Source organism: Myxine glutinosa, chromosome 1, assembly GCF_964187855.1.
Source record: "Myxine glutinosa chromosome 1, kmMyxGlut1.1, whole genome shotgun sequence".
NCBI classification, from domain to species: Eukaryota; Metazoa; Chordata; class Myxini; order Myxiniformes; family Myxinidae; genus Myxine; species Myxine glutinosa.
In genome coordinates this window covers 273,838,861-273,863,737 of record NC_136261.1, presented here as the reverse complement: position 1 = coordinate 273,863,737, position 24,877 = coordinate 273,838,861, and the positions used below count along the sequence as shown (strand labels likewise).

The 24,877-nt window shown below is 45.7% G+C and overlaps 2 protein-coding genes across 3 annotated transcripts in view; both read left to right on the top strand.

Annotated features, from left to right (window-relative positions):
• LOC144891851 (THAP domain-containing protein 1-like) overlaps positions 1 to 24,877 on the top strand; it is a 656,480-nt gene that overhangs the window by 160,175 nt on the left and 471,428 nt on the right. The gene's annotated exons all lie outside the window — the stretch shown is intronic.
• The window catches only part of AGPS (alkylglycerone phosphate synthase), a 298,511-nt gene that overhangs the window by 38,746 nt on the left and 234,888 nt on the right, over positions 1 to 24,877 (top strand). For both annotated transcript variants that reach the window (XM_068131918.2, XM_078787059.1), the window contains one exon: positions 1,146 to 1,236. In XM_068131918.2, the coding sequence (XP_067988019.1) occupies positions 1,146 to 1,236 (91 nt within the window). The remainder of the gene's footprint in view (positions 1 to 1,145; positions 1,237 to 24,877) is intronic.

Sequence of the window (24,877 nt, the reverse complement as noted above, 5' to 3'; positions counted from 1 at the left end):
GCGAGGTGTCGAGGAGGACGTATATAACGGCAGAGGAGAAGAGCATGCCAGGCCACAACTTGTTCAGAATGCCGGCGATAGCTCGCCTTCTCTTTGTGGAAAACACGGTGAGATCCTTAACATCCAACAACTAATGGGACGCAAACGGGGCGCCCAGTTTAGCGGTACACACATTGATGAATCACCCTGCCTGTGATTCACCCATGACAGGTTATAGCTGGGTCGGGATTCAAACCCAGGCTGGACAGTTTAGACTTTAGAGTCAAGTGTGCGTACCTCCAGTCCAGGCCATCCTGCCAACTTGTATGCTGCATACAGGTGAAATATAAAGCGCGAGATATTTTTATATATACTGTATATTTAAAAAAAAATTGGTGTGGTTTTTGGCGGGCTGGAACGGATTAATAGCATTTCAATGCATTTCAATGGGGAAATTTGATTTGAGATACGAGCAATTTGAGTTACGAGCTCGGTCACGGAACGAATTAAACTCGTAAGTCAAGGTTCCACTGTATATATATATATATATATATATATATATATATATATATATATATATATATATATATATATATATATATATATATATACATACATATATACACATATACACATACACATACACACACACATGTAAATGTGACATGACTCCACTTGATCAGCTTTGCAATACCCCAGGGTACCAACAATGTGTATCTTGGGCAATTTCGTTTTGAAAAGTGGAACCTCTCTGAGTTACATTTATTGCTCTTTTATAATTACGATTTTATAATACAACTCGACATGCTTCTTTTTTTTTTAACCAAGTACTGTATGTACTTGTACTGTTTTAACTAAGTACTGTATGGACTTCGAACAGTGCTTCGAAAACAAGGTATTGATTTCATGCACAGGGTTTCTATAAATCAGTATTGCAAAAGGAGTTGCTGCAGTACTTTATTTCTGCACCACCATTTTAAGGAAAGCATTAATATTGATAAAGCTCTTCTTACCAGGTCAAATTATAGCATTAGTTCAGCTGTAAATACATATCTGCTGGAAGCATTGTTTACTTTAACACACATTTCCTGTGTGTATTGCTGCCTTGAATTTCTTTTTTGTCGATTCTGGAAATTTGAGCTGAAAGTTTCGCAATTGTTTTGTAGATACAAGTTGAGTGGTGTTGTTCTCCCATCATTGCGTGAATGGATGGAGACAACCTTTGGAGCCAGCCTAGATCACCGCTCAGCTGCCAAGGTATACCTATTGAGAGTTGGTACCTGTTTCATGTTTTTGGAAAGTATAAGGAGTATATCAGCCTTTTTATTTACTACATAAACATGGGGTAATGCTGAGAGTTTGGGGAGGGGGAGTAAATTGGGGTTGGGGAAGGATACTGCTGGTTTGGGTGCATTGTGGATATACTGTTGTGGCCAAAAATATGGGCACCCTAGCAGTTTTTTCAAATAATTTCTTCCACAAAATTGTTGAAATTAAAGAATCTTTTGGTGTCCACATATGTATTTCTTTGGTTTGCATTGGAACAAAACAAAAAAAACTGAAAAAATGACGAAATCTTACCTTATTCCACACAGAAATTTTAAAATGGCCCGAACAATATTATTGGCACCTTTTAGAAGTTGTTAGAAAGAATTAGATTTCAAGCAGGTGATTTTCCTTTACTTTGGAATTGAACTCACCTGTGGTGAGTTGCAGGTGCCTGCAATATAATTATCACTCGTTTAACCAGTTTGAACGGAGGAAAGGAATCATTCTGCTGTTTTGTGTCACTGTGTGTGTCAATAAGCATGAAGAAAAGAAAGAAAACCAGAGAATTGTCTGAGGAGGTCAGACACAAGATTGTAGCCAAGCATGGACAATCTCAAGGCTACAAGTCCATCTCCAGAGACCTTGATGTTTGTGTCCACCGTACGCAATACTATGAGGAAGTTTAAGGCCCATGGCAATAAATTGTAGCCAACCTCCCTGGACGTTTTGGGGTTGCTGTGCTGCCTCTGGCAATGGGTGCCTTGAATGTGTGCATGGCATCATGAAATCAGGAGATTACCAAGGCATTTTGGAGCGCGATGTTCAACCCAGTTTGAGAAAGCTGGGTCTCCATAGAAGGTCATGGGTCTTGCAGCAGGCCAATGACCCCAAACACACTTCCAAAAGCACCCAGGAATGGGTCAAGACAAAACGCTGGAGCTCATTCATGGTTCATTCATGGTTCAGACAGAGCCCATTCATGGTAATAGGAAGCGCTTGACTGCATTATTTTGTCCAAAGGCTGTGCTACCAAATATGAAGTCTTGGGTGTCAATAATTTTGTCCATGCCATTTCTTTTTATTTTCTGATTTAAAAGGATGTATTAAGTTCTGAATCAAAAACAAGTGTTCTGTAATATTAACAGTGAAATAAAGAATTAGGGATACCAAATACATTTGTCAATTTCAACTTATTTTTAGAGAAAATTGTGAGTTATTTGAAAAAAGTGCAAGGGTGCCAATATTTTTGGCCACAACTATATATCATTGTCATTGATTAATATATTAACAATTTATTTATATTTTCCATGAATTCTTTTTCTCTACTTATGAAGTACTAGCAGATAGCCCAGTTCCACCAGGCTGTTGAAGGGAATTAGTTTGCAATAGAGTGTGGAATATTTTGGGAGTTTGAAAGGAATGTCCTTTGACAGCTTAATGGCAGGGGCTAGTGGAAATTCCTCAGGGTATTTTGGGTATTTTGGGTCCTAAGAGTTATTTGTGGTTTCAAAGGCACTTTTGGGTCTTTAAGGGTCTTTGTGGTCCTCTGTGTCTCTTTGTCTTTGGGGTATTTTGGGTCCTCTTGGTCTTTTGGGTCTTCGGGGTCTTTAAGGGACTGCATGGGCTTTTGGGTGTTTTGGGTCTTTTTGGTCTTTAAAGGTCTTTGCATCAAAATCTACGCTCATGAGAAGGGGTCTATGGGGGGGAGGGGTTTGACCCCCCAAAAGTAGGTATTTTCTCTCTTCTCCGAAACTACACATACGATTTTGATGAAATTTGGCCACAAGCTTCATTTCTGATGCCACAAGCTTCATTTGGCCACAAGCTTCATTAGGCCACAAGCTTCATTAGGCCACAAGCTTCATTTGGCCACAAGCTTCATTTCTTCAAAAGAGATAATGACCACATAAAAATCTGCCCTCATTACAGAGGTCTACAGGTGGTGGGGGGGGGGGGGGGGGGGAATTTTGACCCCCGATAATAAGTATTGGCTCTCTCCACCAAAACTGCACATATTATTTCAATGAAATTTTATCACAACCTTCATCACATCTTTGGTACATGATATCGCATCTTTGGTACACAACTTTGGTACATTTGAAATTTTATCACAAAAATTTGGTACATGATGTACCAAAGTTTGTTTATGGCATCAAAAATATAAGGGTGTGAGGTGGTTTGTGGGGAGTTCCAGTGTCTGTTGCTCCTGATCCAGGTGAGCTTCAGTACCCGTGGTCCTAATTTTACTTTTACTTATCATTGAAAATAGGTCATTGAAAATATCATGTTTGATCAGGTCATTGAAAATATCAGATGATGCCTCATCATTCTAAATTTCCGATAATAATATATAATCAAATTTACTTCCGTAAGGGTGTCGGGGAGGGGGATATCGCAAGTTACCAAACCCCTTTGGGAGGGGGTGGGGGGATATGGTTTTTAACATTAATATTATGCTATTATCATAAGTGTCATTACTTACTTTGCTATTAGAAGTGCCCTTGGAAAAACGCCACGAAAAACACCACGTTAGAGGCAGGAAGGGTCATGTAATTATCTTTGTGGGGTATATAGATTACAGTAGATCTTCACTCAGTTCCGCAAGTAAAATTTGCCTCATGGATGTCGGGATTCCTCCAAATTTATTTTATCGGGATTCCTCCAAAGCCGTAGCGACACTTTAAAAAGGTAATCATACTCTTTTGTGGTTTATAATATTTTACTTCTGGTATGGGTGCTCACACAAAAACTGCACAAAAAGCTATTTAAGCTATTTATAAACATTAACATGGCATTTGTTCAAGAAGGAAGAAAACCCCTTGTGAAGGTGGGATATTATTAGTATTAATATTGTTTTGTAATAAGATTAATATTATGCAGTTGTCATTAGTTTTGTTATTGGAAGCGTCCTTGGGAAAACGCCATGATAAAGCTATGTTAACATGGATATACACCTCAACACGCAGCCCCATGGGCAGGAAAACCCCCTTGGTGGAGAAAACATCAATTTTACTTCATTCACTACAACCTTCATTTTGTGACCCTTAGCCCTCCTGTCAAGTTTGGTTGAGGTTGGATAAGTAACGACCGAATATATCACGGTCAAAAATCGTCAGAAAGACACCAAATTGCGTATTTTATGATATATGTATTTGCTTCATTGAGATGTTGTTTCTGGTATTTAAATGCTCTTGTATTAATTTTTAAACAATACTGTGCCACTTTCATTAAGTGTCTTTGGCACTTTAATTTTGTTTTTTTCTATCTTTCACTTTGAAAAAGTAAATAATTGCTTCAAATTTAATGACAAACAAAATTAAGCATCATGTGGAAATCAGTGTTTATGTAGAAGTCAAAGGGTTGGTGAGGGAGGTTGGAGGGGTGGTTAGTGATAAGTTGGAGTTTGCACTTTCATTTGTAACTCCATCTGTTTTAATACATTACTATTTGGTGCACTTCACATCTTACTATAACAAATAGAGGTTGTGTGCCTGTGTCGCTATGTCACCTTTCTCTCTACATCACCATACCTCTTCTCATTGCCCTACCTCTCCTCATCGCCATACCTGCACATCGCCATACCTCTCCTCATCGCCATCATCCAGCCCTGTGCAACAGCAGCCCTGCATGGACTGTGCTGGCCCCAAAAGTAGCTCATTTCTTGCCCAAGTCCTCGTTCAAAGGGGCACTTGCTTCCTGGTACCCACTGCAGTAATGTGGCCTGATCTCAATATATATTGTTATGGTGGACTCGAGGTCTAATCCTCCACCTATACCCTCTCCAATTTAGTGATGGACCATCAAAAGAGACGTTTACTTCAGTTTTCGGCATACAGAAAGTGCTATCGGGAATCTATCGCTGTACGAAGATCCCCATTTATCAGGTTATGTTGGGCTGCGCGAAAACCAAGGAACCGTATCAGCATTTGAATACCCGCTATCGGGTTGATGGTGCCAATTTCCACCAGCCGTGCTTCTTAACCCCACCGAGGTTATAATACTCTAATCACGGACCTCACTCCGAGACACACAGAGGTGATTGGGAAAACCAGGTTTAATAAACGATAGGGGAACGGGGGTAGTACTGGGAAGAGAAAAAACAAAGCAAGTATTCACACAATTAATGTGCAGTACTGTACTATAAATTTCCCACGGCATCCACGATAATTCGATCAACTTAAGCATTCACATGACAACTACCAAGACAGACTGGGGAATTCGCAATACAGAAAGAGATGGTCGGCAAACGTGGAGGTAGGGCCTGGCAAAGACACTGGTGGCAGTTTGGTTCCAGTCCTGGCGGAGGTGATGATTTGATCGTTCATATTTTATGGCAAAATATTTTATTTTATTTTCAAAAAAAATGTTCACAGCACTTCTCTTATATACAACATTTTAGGTTTTGTTTAATGAATCTGCTGCCACCGCAAATGTAATATTTTTGTGGATGGCAAATTCAGGAAGCAACAACATAAAGTTGGCCAAGTGTGAAAACTGGATCACACAGATGCACTCCAACTTTTGCAAAGTTTAATCTTCAAGAGCTTTATTTTTTATTTATTGCCATCCCAAATGAAGCTGGACTGAGAACTGAAGCCAATGCCAAACAAATGGTAAGGATTCATCAGTGGGCTGTATTCAATGATGGGAAATAGCACCGTTTTGTGTGATCCTGCAATTGTTGCTTGCATTACTCGTTCATCATGATGACTGGCAACCCTTCTGTATTTTCACACTATTCAGCCTTGTCAATTCGGACTAAACCAAAATTGCATACAAAAACTTAAATTTGTCATATAAATTGCTAATCCCCTTATTTGGGCGGTGTATTGGTCAAACCTCTGCCTCAATCACTTCCTAAAATAATATAAAAAATAACTCTGCTTATGTACATGAAGCAAATATATGCCTAGTACATATGTGCACATACTGTATAGTGTATATATAACATATATGTATATGTATATTGTTATGGTTCTCTACGCCGCCCTTCTTCCCCTTACCAAGGGGGGATTAGTCCCCTTGTCTTTACTGGGCTTGGCGGAACCGAGACTCGCAACGTCCCTTCCGGACAAACGCGGAGTAGGGTTTCGGGACCACTTCTCGCTCGTACCTAATTCCCCGCGCTGCCCTGGGAGCGAGGGAACAAGCCTCGCACGAACCACGTGTGGTTTGAGTATGCCGAGCGGATTGCGTACATGTGGTCCGCGCAGTTACTTAGATGTTGGAACCCGATTAGAGCGGTTGTACTCGTGCCACGCTTAGCCTCTGGAGGAAACCACAGAAACGATCGAATCAGGAAAAGGAAGAACAAAGGTTTTAATTATTTCCCACACGTATATACAATGTTCAGGGACGCAGAGACACAGAGTAGCCTTAAACAGTCTTAACAAACCCCAGACAACGGGCCCGTCTCACACTCACACAGGGAATTGCAGATGGATAGATGTTCCCCAACGCGTCGCTGTGGTCGTCCAGAGATGGTCCCCGTCCGGCTCTCCACGGCCCCGGCACGTCCCGCGAAGATGGTGGCAGTCGAAGGCAGGGACTCGTAGCGCATCTCCCGAACAAGGCAGATGATGGGGCGGAACGGCAAAGGGCGGGACTTTTAGCGCGGCAGGCGATTACTCAGCCGTTCTCACTCGCGCGTCTCAAATTTTAAAGCCTGCGAGGCTTGTTCCCTCCTCTTTCTCGATCCTCTGAGCTGGTTAATGCACGCGAGTTCTCGTGCAAGTTCTTTATAATGAGCCTCTTCCGCTCGTCCTTCTGCTTCAAGTCCGGCGAGTCCTGTGTAATCCTTTTATTAACCCTTTTCACCGCGAGTCCTTAAGTTCATCAACTGCCACGAGTCCTTTAACGCTCTCCACTTGCGAGTCCTGTGTAATCATTTTATCAACCCTTTTCACCACGAGTCCTGTCGAGGGCTTTGCGCAGCGGGTCTTGTAGCTACGCCCCCCCCCGAACCTTCTGGAACACTCTCGATCCTTCTCACCACACCCTCTGACGCAACGCCGCCGTCACCACCTCTGAGCTCTGATTGGCGGCTCGTGCTTACCGTCAGCGCTTCTGCCGCTCCGCCCTCGACTCCGCCCCGGTCCTCCTAGCCTGCCTCATGTTAACTCGCCCAATAATGAACCAACGTTAACGCAAAAGGGATTGAGGCTACGGACTTAGGATGATCGGTGGCAGTAGGGCCTATTTTCTCCTGGTTCTTACTCAACGCAGACTAACAATGGAAAGGAACTAAGCTCACAAATACTAAGACATAACTATACTATCGTGAGGCTACATGTTGCTTGTGTGACTAACTATGTGGGGCAAATTTTAACCTTTATTAGACTCACTTTACAAACTCAAAACCGCAACACTGCCCCCCCCCACCCGCCTCGTCAGACTCGTCCCCGAGTCGAACCTACAAAAACTGGAACGACAGGTTTTGAGAAAGATTTGGGACTAACTTTTAATTACGTGTGACATACAGATGTGGTTCCCCCTAACATTTATTCTAACCTGTGTATGCGACAGTTTTAAATCACTAAATATGTCCCACCTACTGCGTTGAGTAGCTAACTAACAGAATCACGCCCACAATTAACTGAATTGCGGAATTATTTTCAAACTAAACATAAAGCCGGTGGGCAGCATTTTTATATACAAGCACCAAACCTATCTTTATTTACAGTTCTATGACCCAGGACCTGTCCCTTTTGGAAAGAAGATTGGAGGGGAGAGAAAAGCACAGCAATGCACAAAAACACATTTCAAAAGGCACATTTCACAATTCACATTTGCTGCTGGTGTCTCGCATCTTCTGTCTTCGGTGTGCACATATCGAACCAGCAAGCCCCCGGACCGGCATACAGGCCATTCCTGCTCTTCGGGGCTTAATAAACTTACCATCTTCTCGGCCCTAGCACACAAAAATAAAAAAGAATGCACAACAAGTGTTTATTGTATTTGCCAGCAGGGCCAACCCTATGTGGTCCACTGCGTGAGATTGATGCCACTCAAAACAAGTGGTCCGAAGATACAAGGTGAGTTTGCTGCAAAGTGCTGCACAGCAAAGTGTAAGGCCACAAAACCTGTAGTTCTTAAGTGTAATGTGATGATGTGCAGCAAAGTGTTTGTGGCAGGAAGTGCTGCACTTGTGCAGCAAAGTTATAACAAAGGATACGGCAGCAAATTGCCACGCAGTTCTGCTGCACAGTTGTAGCAAAGTGCAGCAGGGGTGCTGCACTGGTGTAGCAAGGTGCAGCTGCACAGTTCCACCTCCAAAATGGTCCTGGGGTGGGGGAGAGACAAAGCACAACCGGCAAAGCGGAAAGGGCACAGAGGTACACAGCAATACAAGGTAATGCAGCATGAGGGGCGCGGAAGAGCGAGCAGAGCAAGCTCGTCCCTAACCGTTCGTGCCCCCCAACGTCAGCTTACACGACCCCTGCCCTTCCCTGTATTTACAAATTTGTATCCGTCTCTACGTCCTGTCTCCCATATCCCCCTCTATTCCAAATTACTCTCCTAATCCCTCCCTGGAAGGAAGGAATGAAACAAACACATTGTCTCATCATGTCATGATGCGTCTTACTCACTCAAATCGTTCACATAGACCTGGTGTGGAGCTTCGTCATCCTCGGTGAATGGATGTGGATGGCGCGAAGGGAATTTCTCTCGTCCTAACTACACTAACTGACATTAACTCATTTACACTACCCGGGGTCATACCCTGCCAATCGGCCATCTTTAAACTATGTGGTTCTAAAAACCGAATTCCCCATTGACCACTCTGTGGTGCCCTACGAATTTGGGTCTCACTCCCCAATTTTCCATACTGTGCCCTTACAAAATTTCGGGGCTGGGTCGTGTGGCTCCACTAGCAGGTCTACCTACCTGCGCACCTCCGCCACTGAAGTCGCCACCCGAGCTTACCTGCTCCTGCGACTCCCTAACTGGGGAAGGCCCTCCCTGGCTCTTACCCCCTGATGCCCTCCTTGGCATTGGGCTACCCGGTTCCTTCCCTTGGATCCTCGGGCCCCACTGAACAACTCACACTACCCTAACTGGCTCCCAGAGCCTACCTGCGGCCTCACCTGGCCAACAGACAACCAGTGACGGAGTGCCCCAATAACCATACTCACCAATTAAGCCACACGCCCAGCCATGTCACTGACTCATGCACCCAACCAAAGCACTACTTGCCACTTCCCGCACCACAGGTGTCAATATCCAAACAATTTACCTAAGCCCTCTACCTGGCTTTACACTACCCCCCCGGGTATTCGTGAATGGGTCCATCTCCCCCCATTCACTCCTTCGCACCATGTGTTCCACACCTTTTATTCCCACACCAAGCCTTCCACACTATTTATTCGCACACCATTTATCTCACAAACCTTTCCTCTCACACACCAAATTCCTCGCACACCTTTTGTGCTTTCACACACTTCTTCCCATACACTTCAACACAACTCCATTTGTCTCCATACACAGTTCTTCGCACATACAGCATCAACTAACTACCTGCTTCTCCCCTAATACTCGTGCTTCCCCGTCATCCCATTAAACTATGCACTCCCTTCGTCATTAACAACCATCTAATCTCTCTACGTCCCCTCTACAGTACAAATGTCTCCACTTAAATCTTGTCCCTACTGTCTCTAAATTCCCTAACAATTATCCTAGCCCGCCCTCAGCTAGCTTCCGTGCCCCATGGAGGTAACCATCGCTGGCCCCCCATGTGCATGTCATTGCCATCCCCCTAATCTAATGCTCATGAGCCCAGTGTGAGGAATGGTAAAACTACCATTCCCCCATGCCGGGTGCCATTCCCCAACACTATTGCTATTTGTCCCACTACACTTGAGCCTCTCCGTGCGGAAATACATCGTCATCACAGCTCGGCTTCGCAAAGCCGAGTGATCCGTGCGGGTGGTTGGTCTACTGTAGGTTGGGTCCGTCCAGCATTTTCGATTCAGGGGAGGAGGCATTGATGGGCCAAGGTGCAGCGGCCCATCTCTCCGCGGGGCCTCGCGGTCCCACGCACGATGGCCCAACCGCCCCCGGTCGGAGCACCGCACCCGCCAGGGGGCGTGGCTCCGAACTCTCCTACCTCCCATTGAACCTTGCCGATCGCCTTTCCCGCCAAGGCGTGGCACCGACCATACAGGGCGGGGCCCGGCGTGAACCGTGCACGCCGGTCCTTGTGAGACCGCCGCGGCACTGATCCCCGCCGATCCCCGCAGCACACAAAGCACACCACTCACTGAGGGCTCACGTCGGCTGTACGTCACGCTAAACGCTACCCCGGTCTGCATTGATGCTCGAGCCGCGTTCTCACCACACGCGACCCACTCCTCACTCGCACACCTAGGCGTCCCTGCGCTTCCCCATGCACTCCCTGCATTCTGTTACCGCACTCTCTGGTGCACACTCTTCTGTTACACACAGGTGCACACCACCCAGGCACACTCACGCCGTTCGCACACTCCATTATCACACCCTCACGAACATCCTGGCGCACTCATACCACTCACACACTCCATTACACAATCGGCCATCGCACACCCTCGTGCACACTTTCGTTATGTACTCCCTAACGTCTATGGGTTAGCACTCTCCTGGCACACACCCAATAACATGCTCTGGTGTGCACTCCTCCGCACACTCTCCTGTAACAAACTCTTCTCCGACACATTCATTCACTCGCGCTCCGGTGCACACTTCTCTCGCACACGTGTGCCATTCGCTCTCGTACACCGTCCACTGGACCTTCCACGACCACCCGGGCCTCGTCTCGATCCCAAGCGCGCCAAAAACCTTTTCCCGCCAAACATTTTCGCGCCATACACACCCCTACTCACCTTGGGGACCTTCTTCTCCGGCAGCACCACCTGCAAACCTTTCATTTTGTTAGCAAGCGCGACATCACGATGCAAACACAGACTTTGAGGACATTCCATTTCTTCCCTCGATTCATTTTCTATTTCTGCCGCTTCTTCGGCCCCAATTGTTTCTGCAATTTATTTTCCCTTGACGACCGCTGGCACGCATGAATTTTCCCTGTCCAATTCGGCGGCCGTCGGCTCTTCTACACCCTGAGTCGCGATTTCTATACCCTCGGTCAATTTAGCTGTGCTCTGCTCTACCTCGCTCTCCCCGCGTTCCTCGCACCGCGTTACCTCGTTGCGTCCCTTTGCGACCTCCTCGTTCAGCTTGCGCCTTAAGTCGTTCCCCGCTTCTTTTATTTCCTTTTCCAACGCCACCCTCATTTTTTCCAATTCGTTCTTTTGGGTGTCCATTTTGATTTCCAGCCCCTTTTTCACCTCTTCCAATTGATCACCCATTTTTTATATGTCCCGGTGGATTTGTCCCCCAATTCTTTCAATTGGCCACCCATTTTGTTTTCCAACCCCTCCATGTTGCACCTTACTTCTTCCCTCATTTCCTTCAAGTTATTCTCTTGGGTGTCCATTTGCCCATTTATTTTATTGATGTCATTCTTTTGGGCGTCAATTATTTCCTTTTTTGATTTGTCCCCCATTTCTTTCATTTCTGCCATGAATGCGCCATGAAGAGTTGCATGTCCATAACCCCCACTTGCGTAGCGGGCGCGGCCCTCGTCGCCACGTGCGAGGCGCCGCCATTTTCTCCCCCTACTGCCGGCCCCTCATCGATGTCCTCCTCTTCTCCCAATTCTTCCCGTGGGTCCTGGGTCATTAATTCCTCCTCATCTACCTCCTCTTCTACCCCCACCGGCATTCGACCGTCTTGGCTAGGCATGGCACGAATTTAGAATTTTGATTTTAAAACTAAATTTCGTCCACTCACAATTTCAAGTGCATGAAGCGCACTCCGGGTCCAATCCCACTCCCCGACACCAATTGTTACGGTTCTCTACGCCGCCCTTCTTCCCCTTACCAAGGCGGGATTAGTCCCCTTGTCTTTACTGGGCTTGACGGAACCGAGACTTGCAACGTCCCTTCCGGACAAATGCGGAGTAGGGTTTCGGGACCACTTCTCGCTCGTACCTAATTCCCCGCGCTGCCCTGGGAGCGAGGAAACAAGCCTCGCACGAACCACGTGTGGTTTGAGTACGCCGAGCGGATTGCGTACACGTGGTCCGCGCAGTTACTTAGATGTTGGAACCCGATTAGAGCGGTTGTACTCGTGCCACGCCTAGCCAATGGAGGAAACCACAGAAACGATCGAATCAGGAAAAGGAAGAACAAACAACAACAACAACATGCATTTTAAGGCCATTTTCCCTGCAAGAGCGGGGGTTAGCCTTAGGAAAAGGAAGAACAAAGGTTTTAATTATTTCCCACACGTATATACAATGTTCAGGGATGCAGAGACACAGAGTAGCCTGAAACAGTCTTAACTAAATCCCAGACAACGGGCCTGTCTCACACTCACACAGGGAATTGCAGATAGGTAGATGTTCCCCAACGCGTCGCCGTGGTCATCCAGAGATGGTCCCCGTCTCCCGCGAGGCTACATCTCCACGGCCCCGGCACGTCCCGCGAAGATGGTGGCAGGCGAAGGCAGGGACTCGTAGCGCGTCTCCCGAACAAGGCAGATGATGGGGCGGCACGGCAAAGGGCGGGACGTTTAGCGCGGCTGGCGATTACTCAGCCGTTCTCACTCGCGCGTCTCAAATGCACTGTATATCGGTTTAAGCGCGTCTGGCTGCGCCCGCGTATCTATACAGTTCTCACGCGTTGCCAACTCCTCTTTCTCGATCCTCCGAGCTGGTTAATGCGCGCCAGTTCTCGTGCAAGTTCTTTATAACGATCCTCTTCCGCACTAGTCCTTCTGCTTCAAATCCCGCGAGTTCTGTGTAATCCTTTTATCAACCCTTTTCACCACGAGTCCTAAAGTTCATCAACTGCCACGAGTCCTTTAACGCTCTCCACTTGCGAGTCCCGTGTAATCCTTTTATCAACCCTTTTTAACCGCAAGTCCTGTCGAGGGCTTTGCGCAGCGGGTCTTATAGCTACGCCCCCCGAACCTTGTGGAACACTCTCGATCCTTCTCACCACGCCCTCTGACGCAACGCCGCCGTCACCACCTCTGAGCTCTGATTGGCGGCTCGTGCTTACCGTCAGCGCTTCTGCCGCTCCACCCTCGACTCCGCCCCGGTCCTCCTAGCCTGCCTCGTGTTAACTCGCCCAATAATGAACCAACGTTAACGCAAAAGGGATTGAGGCTACTGTTACGTGGTCCCCTCGGTGACTACCTGGTCTCGGTGACCCCCGGTCCGTGAGAGGAACTTCGCCAGAAAGCTGTATCACATATGCGCTTTCGCCACGCAATCCATATGAATTCCACCCAAGAGAAAACTGAGTTTCAATGATATATTTCAAGGGTAATGATACCATACAATTTCAATGCTACAATCAAGGATATTTTCCCCGAGCAATCCACCATCAACAATTCACAATCCACAATCAATCCCCTAGATGATTAAGATGGCCATCTTATATATGTGTGTCCCCTTTTGTACTCACGACCCCCTTTTGGTCTCTGTCCCTCACAATGTCTCTGGGCCCCTCCTGACCAAGATGATGGTCGGCTTCGCCGCACTCGGGCGGTTGAACGAACCCCGGGTGGACGTGTTTCCACCGGGCATGTATCGTACCGGGAACCCGGCTGCAGCCCCCTCGTGGCCACGCGAAGCGGGTACTGTAAAGCAAGCAAAAGCCACACGCCGCTTGCAACGCGTGTTAGGCCCCAACGTGCGACCCGTACGCGTCTTTGTAGACGGTGCCGCGAACGGTGCCAGACGCTGGGTCGGTGCACGGCCCCACGGCAACTTGACGTCTCCACCGGGTAGGTACACGTCCCGGTAACTCCTCTCGCCAGACGGGCTTGGGAACGCCGCTTTTCCACGCGGCTCAAGATCGATCCCCCCTTTCCTCGGAGCGGGGCGAGGAAGAAGAAGAATCCTCGTCGCTTCTCTTCCTCGTGTCTTTTCTTCTTCCGTTTCCGGTCTCTTTTTCCAGAAGGGCTCCTGACCCTCCAACCACAACAACCCTTAATCGACTACACAGTGATAAGCAAAGACCTGAATAGGAATTCACATACATTCCCATAAATATGTAACACTCCCCCCCTTCAAGAAAGAAAGTTTGAACCCAGCGAAAACTTTCTTTACCGGCCAACTTGGATAAACAAACCAGATAACTCAACCCCCCCCACATTATCAGTTCCCCCCGGGCACAGTTATCACTTAATATTAAAGCAACAAAATTTCACCCAACCCCCAGAGATTTTCAAAGGTAATTCACTCTGGACAAAGCACCAGCAACGACATTGTCCCTGCCCTTTACATGTTCAATTTCCCGTTGGACTCCTGCCAAGCCAAACTCCATCTCATGACCCTCTGACTTCGACTGTCAGTTTCTTGTGAATGAAGGTAAAGGGGTTGATCAAAGATCCAAAGTTAAGCAACTCGGTAGCACTTTTCCGGGAGGCCAAGCCGAGTATTCACTACATGGATGCCTTTAGGAACGTGGAGTTCACGGTTAGTCCGTGCAGGAAAGTTCTCTACATGGACGCCTTGAGGAACGTGGAGTTCACGGTTAGTCCGTGCATGAAAGTTCACTACATGGACGCCTTTAGGAACGTGGCGTTCACGGTTAATCCGTGTAGGAATCTTGGCTCGGCGGCTCCGCCGCATTCAGTGCTTCTACTTTTCCGAACTTCCCTAATAATTATGGTGGGACCGCTTGTCACTGTAGTCCCATGAATAGCGGTCTCCTTCTCGGCCACTACTTTGACAATCCTTCCTTCGGGAGCTGCCGTAACTCAGGGAGCCTCCATAATAATATTGATTGCGGCCACCACCAAAACTACCGCCCAGTTGTCCTCTCCTGTAGACCTCTCGACGCCTACGAAATGCCTTCCCTACTGTTATGGTCCGACCCTCCAAATCCTTGCCATTCCAATTCTTCTCTGCCTCTCTGGCGTCTTTTGTGCTTGCAAACGTGACAAAGCCGAACCCTCTTGACTGTTGCGTTTCCCTGTCTCTTACCAACCGCACTTCCACCAGCGGCCCATATCTGTTGAAGACAGAGGTCAGAACTTCTTCCTCTGTTTTGAAGTTCAGTCCCCCTACAAATAACTTGGTACTTTTGTCGCCATCCCGAGCTGGTGTGGTGTTATATTCCCTGCTGGGCTCTTTACCAACCCTCAGGTTACCATAAACTTGACCCCCGGCCAAATCATTCCCGATAACCACAGATACACCCTCTACAGGAAGTGTGGCTTGTAAACCGACGGTGACCGGTCCTGACACCAAATCGGACTCCAAATGGATGACATGAAGTGGGGCACTAACACCGCCCCCGATCCCCTGTAAACGAACACTATCCCCCGTTGCCGTCTCCTCGGACCATGGCAAAATGCCTTCAAGCATTAAAGATTGATGTGCTCCTGTGTCCCTCAATATCCTAACCGGTCTCCGGTTAGTCGAGGCTCCATCCAGTGACACAAACCCCTCTGAAATAAATGGTTGGTAACCCTTTTGATGGCGATTTCTCACAATGGCCATTGCATTTGGAGTCGTACTAGTCGGACTCCGCTCTGGGTCTTCCCTTTTCATGAGGTAACAACTGGACATCAAGTGTCCAGGTTTCTTGCAAAAAGCGCAAGTAGGCCCGGAGGAAAAACTCGTGGTCTGCCTCGGGCCCCCTGAAAAATAAGTTTGTCTTGGGCCTGCAGCCCTCTGATTTCGAACAGGTGGGGTATCCGCGTTGTCCCCATAATCCTCTCGAGGCCGCCGCCATGTATTGTCGTTCTCCGCACCTGCTGTTCCCCACCTCCCCTGCGGAGATCTAGGCGAGGAGTTAGGTTCGTGGACCCCTATCCGGTGGGTTAAGGCATAATCATCTGCCAGGGTGGCTGCGTCCCACAACTTTGGTACTTTCTTTTCCTGCAGGTACACTTTGATGTCCTCGTGGACACACTGCTGAAATTCCTCCACCAGGATCAAGTCACGCAATGTTTCGAAGTCTTTCCCGACTCCTTTTGACTCACACCACCGATCAAACATGTTTTCTTTCACTCTGGCAAATTCCACATGGGTCTCACTCTCCCTCTTCCTGGCATTCCTGAATTTTTGCCTGTACGCTTCCGGAACCAACTCATAGGCTTTGAGGATGTGTTTCTTCAGTACCTCATAATCTGCACATTGTTCCATTGGTAGCGCCGAATAAATCTCTTGAGCTTTTCCCACCAGCACACTTTGCACTAGTATGGTCCAGGCCTCCTCCGGCCAGTTTAATTGTCGAGCCACTTTCTCAAAGTGTGGAAAAAATTTCGCGACTTCCTTTTCACTGAACGGTGGAACCAGCCTCACATGTCTGCCCACATCCCAGGTTTTCTGGTTAGGTGTCGACCCCGTCAGCAAGGGTGGTACCTCTCCCCGTTCTCTCATTAACTCCAGCTCCTTGAATTTAATTTCCTGCTGAAGCTCCATGTCACGTTCCTTTAATTCCCTTTCCGCTTTTCTCTCCTCTGCTTCGAGGTCCCTTGCAGCTCTCCTCTCCTCTGCTTTTCTCCCTTCTAACCTTTCCTGGAGTTCTCGTCCACTCTCCTTTCCTCTGCTTGTTTCTCTTCTCTCCTCTCTTCTGCTTTCCTTTCTTCTTCTGCTCTTTCCTTTTCTGCTTTCCTTTCTTCTTCTGCTCTTTCCTTTTCTGCTTTCCTTTCTTCTTCTGCTCTTTCCTTTTCTGCTTTCCTTTCTTCTTCTGCTAACCTTTCCTGGAGTTCTCGTTCCACTCTCCTTTCCTCTGCTTGTTTCTCTTCTCTCCTCTCTTCTGCTTTCCTTTCTTCTTCTGCTCTTTCCTTTTCTGCTTTCCTTTCTTCTTCTTTAATCCGTTCCTGGCTCCGTAATTGCAACTCCAGTTTCCGGAGCTCAACGTCTTCTGGTTCTTCGGGAAGCCACTGCCAGGCTAACTCGTCCCATGTTCCTAATCCCACCATAGACTGTATCACCGTGGTCTGCAACTCTGCCTTCCTCAAATTAGTTCGGACCTCCAAGTTAAAATGTTTGGCCAATTTCAAGAGGTCCGCTTTTAGTAACGCTCGGAACTGTGCCTCACTAGGTGTTACCGCAAAGTTCTGTGCAACAAACGCCATGGTGACTATCGTTAACACCTGTTAACCTTCCCCCAAGACTTTACCACAATTTCTCAAAAATTTACCAATTAATAATTAATTAATAAATTTTAATTAATAAAATTATTATTTTATTATGTTATACAATTTTAAATCCCGGACGTAGACCCAATTGCGAATCCGCAAATCGTAATTTGGATGAGCCCCCAATTCTGTTACGTGGTCCCCTCGGTGACTACCTGGTCTCGGTGACCCCCGGTCCGTGAGAGGAACTTCGCCAGAAAGCTGTATCACATATGCGCTTTCGCCACGCAATCCATATGAATTCCACCCAAGAGAAAACTGAGTTTCAATGATATATTTCAAGGGTAATGATACCATACAATTTCAATGCTACAATCAAGGATATTTTCCCCGAGCAATCCACCATCAACAATTCACAATCCACAATCAATCCCCTAGATGATTAAGATGGCCATCTTATATATGTGTGTCCCCTTTTGTACTCACGACCCCCTTTTGGTCTCTGTCCCTCACAATGTCTCTGGGCCCCTCCTGACCAAGATGATGGTCGGCTTCGCCGCACTCGGGCGGTTGAACGAACCCCGGGTGGACGTGTTTCCACCGGGCATGTATCGTACCGGGAACCCGGCTGCAGCCCCCTCGTGGCCACGCGAAGCGGGTACTGTAAAGCAAGCAAAAGCCACATGCCGCTTGCAACGCGTGTTAGGCCCCAACGTGCGACCCGTACGCGTCTTTGTAGACGGTGCCGCGAACGGTGCCAGACGCTGGGTCGGTGCACGGCCCCACGGCAACTTGACGTCTCCACCGGGTAGGTACACGTCCCGGTAACTCCTCTCGCCAGACGGGCTTGGGAACGCCGCTTTTCCACGCGGCTCAAGATCGATCCCCCCTTTCCTCGGAGCGGGGCGAGGAAGAAGAAGAATCCTCGTCGCTTCTCTTCCTCGTGTCTTTTCTTCTTCCGTTTCCGGTCTCTTTTTCCAGAAGGGCTCCTGACCCTCCAACCACAACAACCCTTAATCGACTACACAGTGATAAGCAAAGACCTGAATAGGAATTCACATACATTCCCATAAATATGTAACACTACGGACGTAGGATGATCGGTGGCAGTAGGGCCTATTTTCTCCTGGCTCTTACTCAACGCAGACTAACAATGGAAAGGAACTAAGCTCACAAATACTAAGACATAACTATACTATCGTGAGGCTACATGTTGCTTGTGTGACTAACTATTTTTTGGCAAATTTTAACCTTTATTGGACTCACTTTACAAACTCAAAACCGCAACAACAATATATATATATATATATATATATATATATATATATATATATATATATATATATATATATATATATATATATATATATATATATATATATATATATATATATATATATATATACAGTGGTACCTCGGCTTACGAGTGCCCCAACGTACGAGTTTTTCGGGATACGAGCCGTCGCTCGGGCGGTTTGTTGCTTTGGGATACGAGCCGAGATCCGATGTACGAGCTCAAAAAATTTATTTTTTTGAATTTTCCGGTTGTGGCTTCCGGTTCCGGTCACGTGGTTATCTTGCCGTGAAAGCATCTCTGCTTGGATATAAAACACGCAATCGTCGAAATACATGAGCGAGGAATCTCCTTGCTCCAGCCGGTGACGTCATCGGCGGGGATCCCCGCCTCCAGAGTGGCTGGTCACGTGACCGCCAAAGCGTGTCGCGCGTGCGGGTATAATGAGCTACACCTGTGGATCACGTGACCACGGAAGCACGCCTCGCTTGAGAGGCATGGCTTTCGGTTTGCGTTTTGCTTTATAAGGCGCGATAAATGGGCTTTTGAGTGTTAGCGGTTCATGGCGTTGACGGTTCATGACGGTTCATGACGGTTCATGACGGTTCATGGCGTTGACGGTCAAAAACCCATTACATCAATTTTACCAGGCACTGTACAGTAAGTACAGTGGACACCAAATGCACGGTGGAAGGCTAGAAGTAGAAGATCGTCCAAGACAAGTGAGAATAAGCCATACTTTGGAGATGACGTCATTCGCTGGTCCGATAACCAAAGATGTGGTATAAAAAACCAGGTGAGCTAACAATGCAGCAATGAAGGAATTCGGCCAAGGCACCGGCACACAACGACCTACCTACATCGAAAGACTCAATGCCAATGGTGACAGAAGCCAAGACGGCCGGCTTAAACACCGCCGAAAGACCACGGTGTACCAACTTACGATGCAGAACATCTTGCACTTAATATGATGACAACAGGTGCCATCCTCTGACGTACCATTACAGGTACAGGTACAGTACACGTGAGCACAGAGCAAAAGTTCACTGAAACCGAGATTAAGAAAAAAGAAAAAACACCTCGTGGTCCGTGCTCGATATCCGAGTTTCAATCTTTTCAAACACATGATGCTCTCGGTCACGGTATCTCCTGCGAGCTGCTTCTCCTTCAACCACACAAACAACAACTTCTCCATATCTTCATGGATAGAGGTCCGGAGCTTTGAAATAATCGTAACGCCCTTGGCTGGCGTTATAGCCTTTATGGACTCCTTCTGCTTCAAAATCGTACATATCGTAGAAGGAGTACGATCGTACTGCCTCGCCAAGTCGACAACACGCACACCTCACCTGGCATGCTCTTCTCCTCTGCTTAATAAAACCAGTTTATTTTATTTACATTCTCTTGTATTATGTACAGTATATACGAGGTCGTGCTTGTTTATACATTATTTGTTATTTATAAAGTACATTTTTGTTATTTAAAAGCACCTAACAAAAAAAATTGGTGTTTTTTTTTTGAGGCTGGAACGGATTAATAGCATTTCAATGCATTTGAATGGGAAAATTTGCTTTGACTTACGAGCGATTTGGCTTACGAGCTCCGTCACGGAACGGATTAAACTCGTAAGCCGAGGTACCACTGTATATATATATATACACAGACTTGGCATTTAATATGGAATATATATATTTTTTCTTGACGGGTTTACTTTCTGAACTCAGTATATCAATCTGGTGAGTTTCCTTTACCCTTCGGTGATGTCTTTGTTCAAAGAACCATGTCACTGATTGTCTTTCGCAGTAAGAAGTCAATAACAGGATTATATCACAGGTGGCGTGACAAAATGTAAGGACAGGTACATTTGACGATTGGCTTCACAATCGGGTATATAAGGGTTGTTGCGTTCTGTATTAGTGGAAAACAACTGCTGCACATCTACAAAAGTTATTGCCGCTTCCTCTGGAGATGGTCCGTCAACTTGACAATGCTGTTTTTCATGGAGTGGTGGCTTTACGAAATTCTGGCACGAAACAGCATGCTATTGCTTGGCAGTATTGCATCACTCAAGGTCAGGTGTCAAAGATCCTGAAACAAAATGTTCAGAGGGGTGTCCCTCCTCCAATACCGAGGCCAGGACGTCCACGCAGAACCACAAGGAGAGATGATCGCCAGCTGCACCGGTTAGTCTGCAATGGCCGTACCAAGTCAGCTAATCAGCTTAGGGCTGAGTGGCAGCAACTGACAAATGTGCCTGTATCCAGAAGGTTAGTCAACCAACGACTGGTTCAAGCAGGCTATCGTGCCAGGCGTCCCCTGAGAAAGCCACGCCTGACCAGATAACACAGCCAGCGCCGATTGTGCAATGGGCCAGAGATCACCGTCGATGGCAGCTCGGACACTGGAATCACGTGACCTTCAGTGACGAGTCTAGATTTCTGGTCTATCGTCAAGATGGCCGCATCCGAGTGCACAGACAAGTGCATGAAGCCCACAACGAAGATTGTATAGTGACCAGAGTCCAAGCTGGAGGTGGTGGGGTGGCCGTTTCGGCTGCTTTTCATGCAGGGGGCAAAACTGACCTGGTTGTTCTGAATGGAAACCTGAACCAGTTCAAGTACAGGGTCATTCTGGAAGAAACATTGCTTCCATTTGCTCGTACAGCCTTTCGAGGAAACTTTGTCTTCCAAGATGACAATGCACGGCATCATCGTGCTCGCATGATCCAGCACTTTCTTGCTGACCGTGGTGTAGAGCATATGGAGTGGCCTGCCATGTCCCCGGATATGAATCCGATAGAGAACTTGTGGGCAGAATTAACGCGTCAAATCGACAACTTGGACCAGCAGCCTACCTCTGTGCGTGAATTGCAGCAGGCTATTGTAACTGCATGGCAAGCGATTCCTGTCCAAACCTTGGCAAATCTCGTGAACAGCATGCCTCGACGTGTACGTGCTCTCCTGAATGCTCGTGGGGGTTACACGAAGTACTGAACTGTAATTTTACTGTCCGTAATCCCAGTCATAATTTAGCTTTTGATTTTGTTGAAATTTTTTTTGGCTAATGTGCAAAATAGAGATACTTCTGGAAAACGTACAGAAGTTTAACACAGTACTGTCTGTGAATTGAGTTCGATATCAGTTTACATCACTTTCAACGATCAATTTATTTGCTTCGAAATGTCAAATGTGGTTTTTGTTTCTTTTAAAGGTCACATTAACAAAATCTAGAATAATTTCAACATAATTCCAATGAACTTTTGGTTCTTAGTCATCTTGAAAAGTAAGTTCACCCCCACAAAAAAAATATTCCATATTAAATGCCAAGTCTGTATATATAGTTTTATATATATATATATATATATATAGTTTTGTAGAGGAGTGTAGAGGGTTGAATGGAGTCTACGGAGTTTAAAGGGTCTAATGGGTGTAAAGGGTATGAATATGTCTTCGGGGTTTAAAGCGTCTCAGGGGTGTAAATGGTTAAAAGGGGTCTAAGGGGTGTAAAGGGGTCTAAGTGGTCTAAAGATGTTCTAAGGGGTATAAAGGGTAGAAGGGGTGTAAAGGGTCAATTATTTCTAAGGGGGTGTAAAGGGTCAAAGGGGGTAAAGGAGTGTAAGGAGTCAAAGGGATGTAAGGGGGTGTAAGGGGGTGTAAAGGGACAAAGGGGTTTAAGGGTTGTAAAGGGTATTGAGGGGTCTCGGGGGTGGAAATGCTCTAAAAAGGGTCTAAGGGGTGTAAAGGAGTGAAGGTGTAGTAAAGACATTACCTCGGGTTCATAAATAAATAAACTCGGGAGTGCAACACGACAATAACGGGCCAAATGACCTCCTCATCATTGTCATGGTATATAACGTATTTTCAGGTATATGGTGGTTAAAAATCTGATGGTGGAAAGTTTCGTTGTGATTAACCTTGGTAGCTCAAAGCAGTATGATCCCAAACAAACAGCAAAACAACAACTCACCTTTTTGTGAGGATGAGGTAATCATTGGAGGTTCACCCATTGTCAAGTGGCGGTTTGGAGTTGGCGTCACGTGGGTCCTTTTTTCTACAAACTATTTTTTTCACACTTGAGAGTGTTGTCAGATGAGCATTAAAATTCCCTTTAAAACTGTGTAATCTGTTGCGTTTGTGCTATTTTCGGTTTTTGAATAATTAGCGCATTTGAGAGGTCACGTGACCCCTTTGCGAACTTACCGATCATCTCACGTCCTAATTAAGTGTAGTTTCACACATATGATAACATATTTGATGATCAGAGCTCACCATGAAACTAATTATATCAATATCTGTGTTTCAATCCGATAAAAAATTGGGCTTTTTAAAATAAAGGTTTAGTTAGGCAGCTTAGCAATTTTTGGGGGAATGACTTTACAAAAGTACCATTTTTATTTTCGTGGTTCATTGGACCATATGCAATAGAATTAGGACCTGAGGCAAGACATATACAGTGTTTGACTTTTGCGCAAATACGACTCGCACAGCATAATATAGAGCAATACATTTATGCAAATAAATCATCAGCTATTGGGGTTAGACTAAAATCGTAAATACATAAATTGCTGGACAAATTACCTTGAACAACATGTTGTCTGTTCTAAAGCTATATTGTCATTACAATTACATCCTTGTAGTTGTGTACATGTTAGATATATGAGAGGTGTGCGAGTCACAAGTACAACACATTTGTATAAACACTCGGTATTATATTACTAATTATTATTACATGGAAGCATAAGATTTATTATGCAGGCATGCATAAGTTTTACAAATAACACTGCATGTAATGAAATAAAAGTTAGCCTCCTTGTTGAAAATATATACATAATTGGTTTTTGTCCTTGGTTTTTGTCCAATAAAAAGGTGAAGAGCACTGTATATTTCTTGCCTCCGGTCCTAAATCTATTGTATATGGTCTAATGGAGCACCAAAATAAAAATGGCGCTTTTGTCAAGCCGTTCCCCATTTTCGATAAATATGCTGCTAAGCTGCCTGACTAGTTTGAATATGTGGATCGACCCTCAGAGATCATGGCGACAGGTGGTGGCTCGGATGGTTTTAAGTTATGAATTGTGAGAAAATAACTGTTTTAAAACCCCTATTTAGGTGCAGGGTGGTAAAAGATGTTATCCTATAAAGTTTCATGCCGATTAACCATGCGAGCTCAGAAGAGTAGGTTCACAAAGAAACAAAGAAAAAACGGACATTTTGCTTTTTTATATATATATACTGTATATTGTTTTTGTTTTTGTTGTTGTTGTTGTTGTTGTTGATATATATATATATATATATATATATATATATATATATATATATATATATATATATATATATATATATAAATATGTGGACATAAGTAGTTATAGTTTTATATTGTTGTATAGCTTGGGTAATTCAAATTGTGAATATGGGACTTTGGGAGTCTTATTTGGCTTACCAGAAAGTCAACATGGTGGAAACATTGTTTTCTCCCTAACAATTGTGGGTGGAGTCCAGCCAGCTCTCCAGTCAATTGGTTTTTAAGGCTTCTATATGCATGCAGCTTCATTATGTTTTTAATAGAAGATATGTAGAAAACTGGTCTATAATTAAAAAAACAAAAATGGTCGTTTTAAAATGAGAGGCAAAATGGATTGCCGTGGTGGAGTAGGGAGGGCTCTGTCACCGCAGCCGCATTAGTGTCGTTCTAATTACTATCGAACTCGAACTCGAACTCGAATGTTATAGATCCCTAACAATCTGCGGGTGGGGAATGACATTGGGAAATTGCTGTGTTGGATCAAAAGGCTTTTCTGCTGCTGGAAAACGGAACAATAAATTAAAAATATATAACACACACACACGTGGTGAAACAAATTTTAGTGGCAATGTCTTTCCCCGAGCAGCATTTTGGTGCCCATCTCAAGTGGCATTGACTGAACCACAAACTGGACTGGTATCGCATGGACTGGGACACGAGCTGCGTTTTTTTAACATCAATCCTGTCGGACAATGATCTTTCTCCGAAGTTTAGCTCTCGGTCCAAAATCTCTATAGTATTAAAATATGCCTTTTGGTTATTTGAAGCCACAACCTCAGGATGCTTTTCTGGTGTTTTCACCACAAGGCCATGACTATACAGTACTCATAAACCCCTTCTCATCCCCTTATCCTCTGCACCCCTCGAAGTTTTCCTCCCCTGACATTTCTTCTT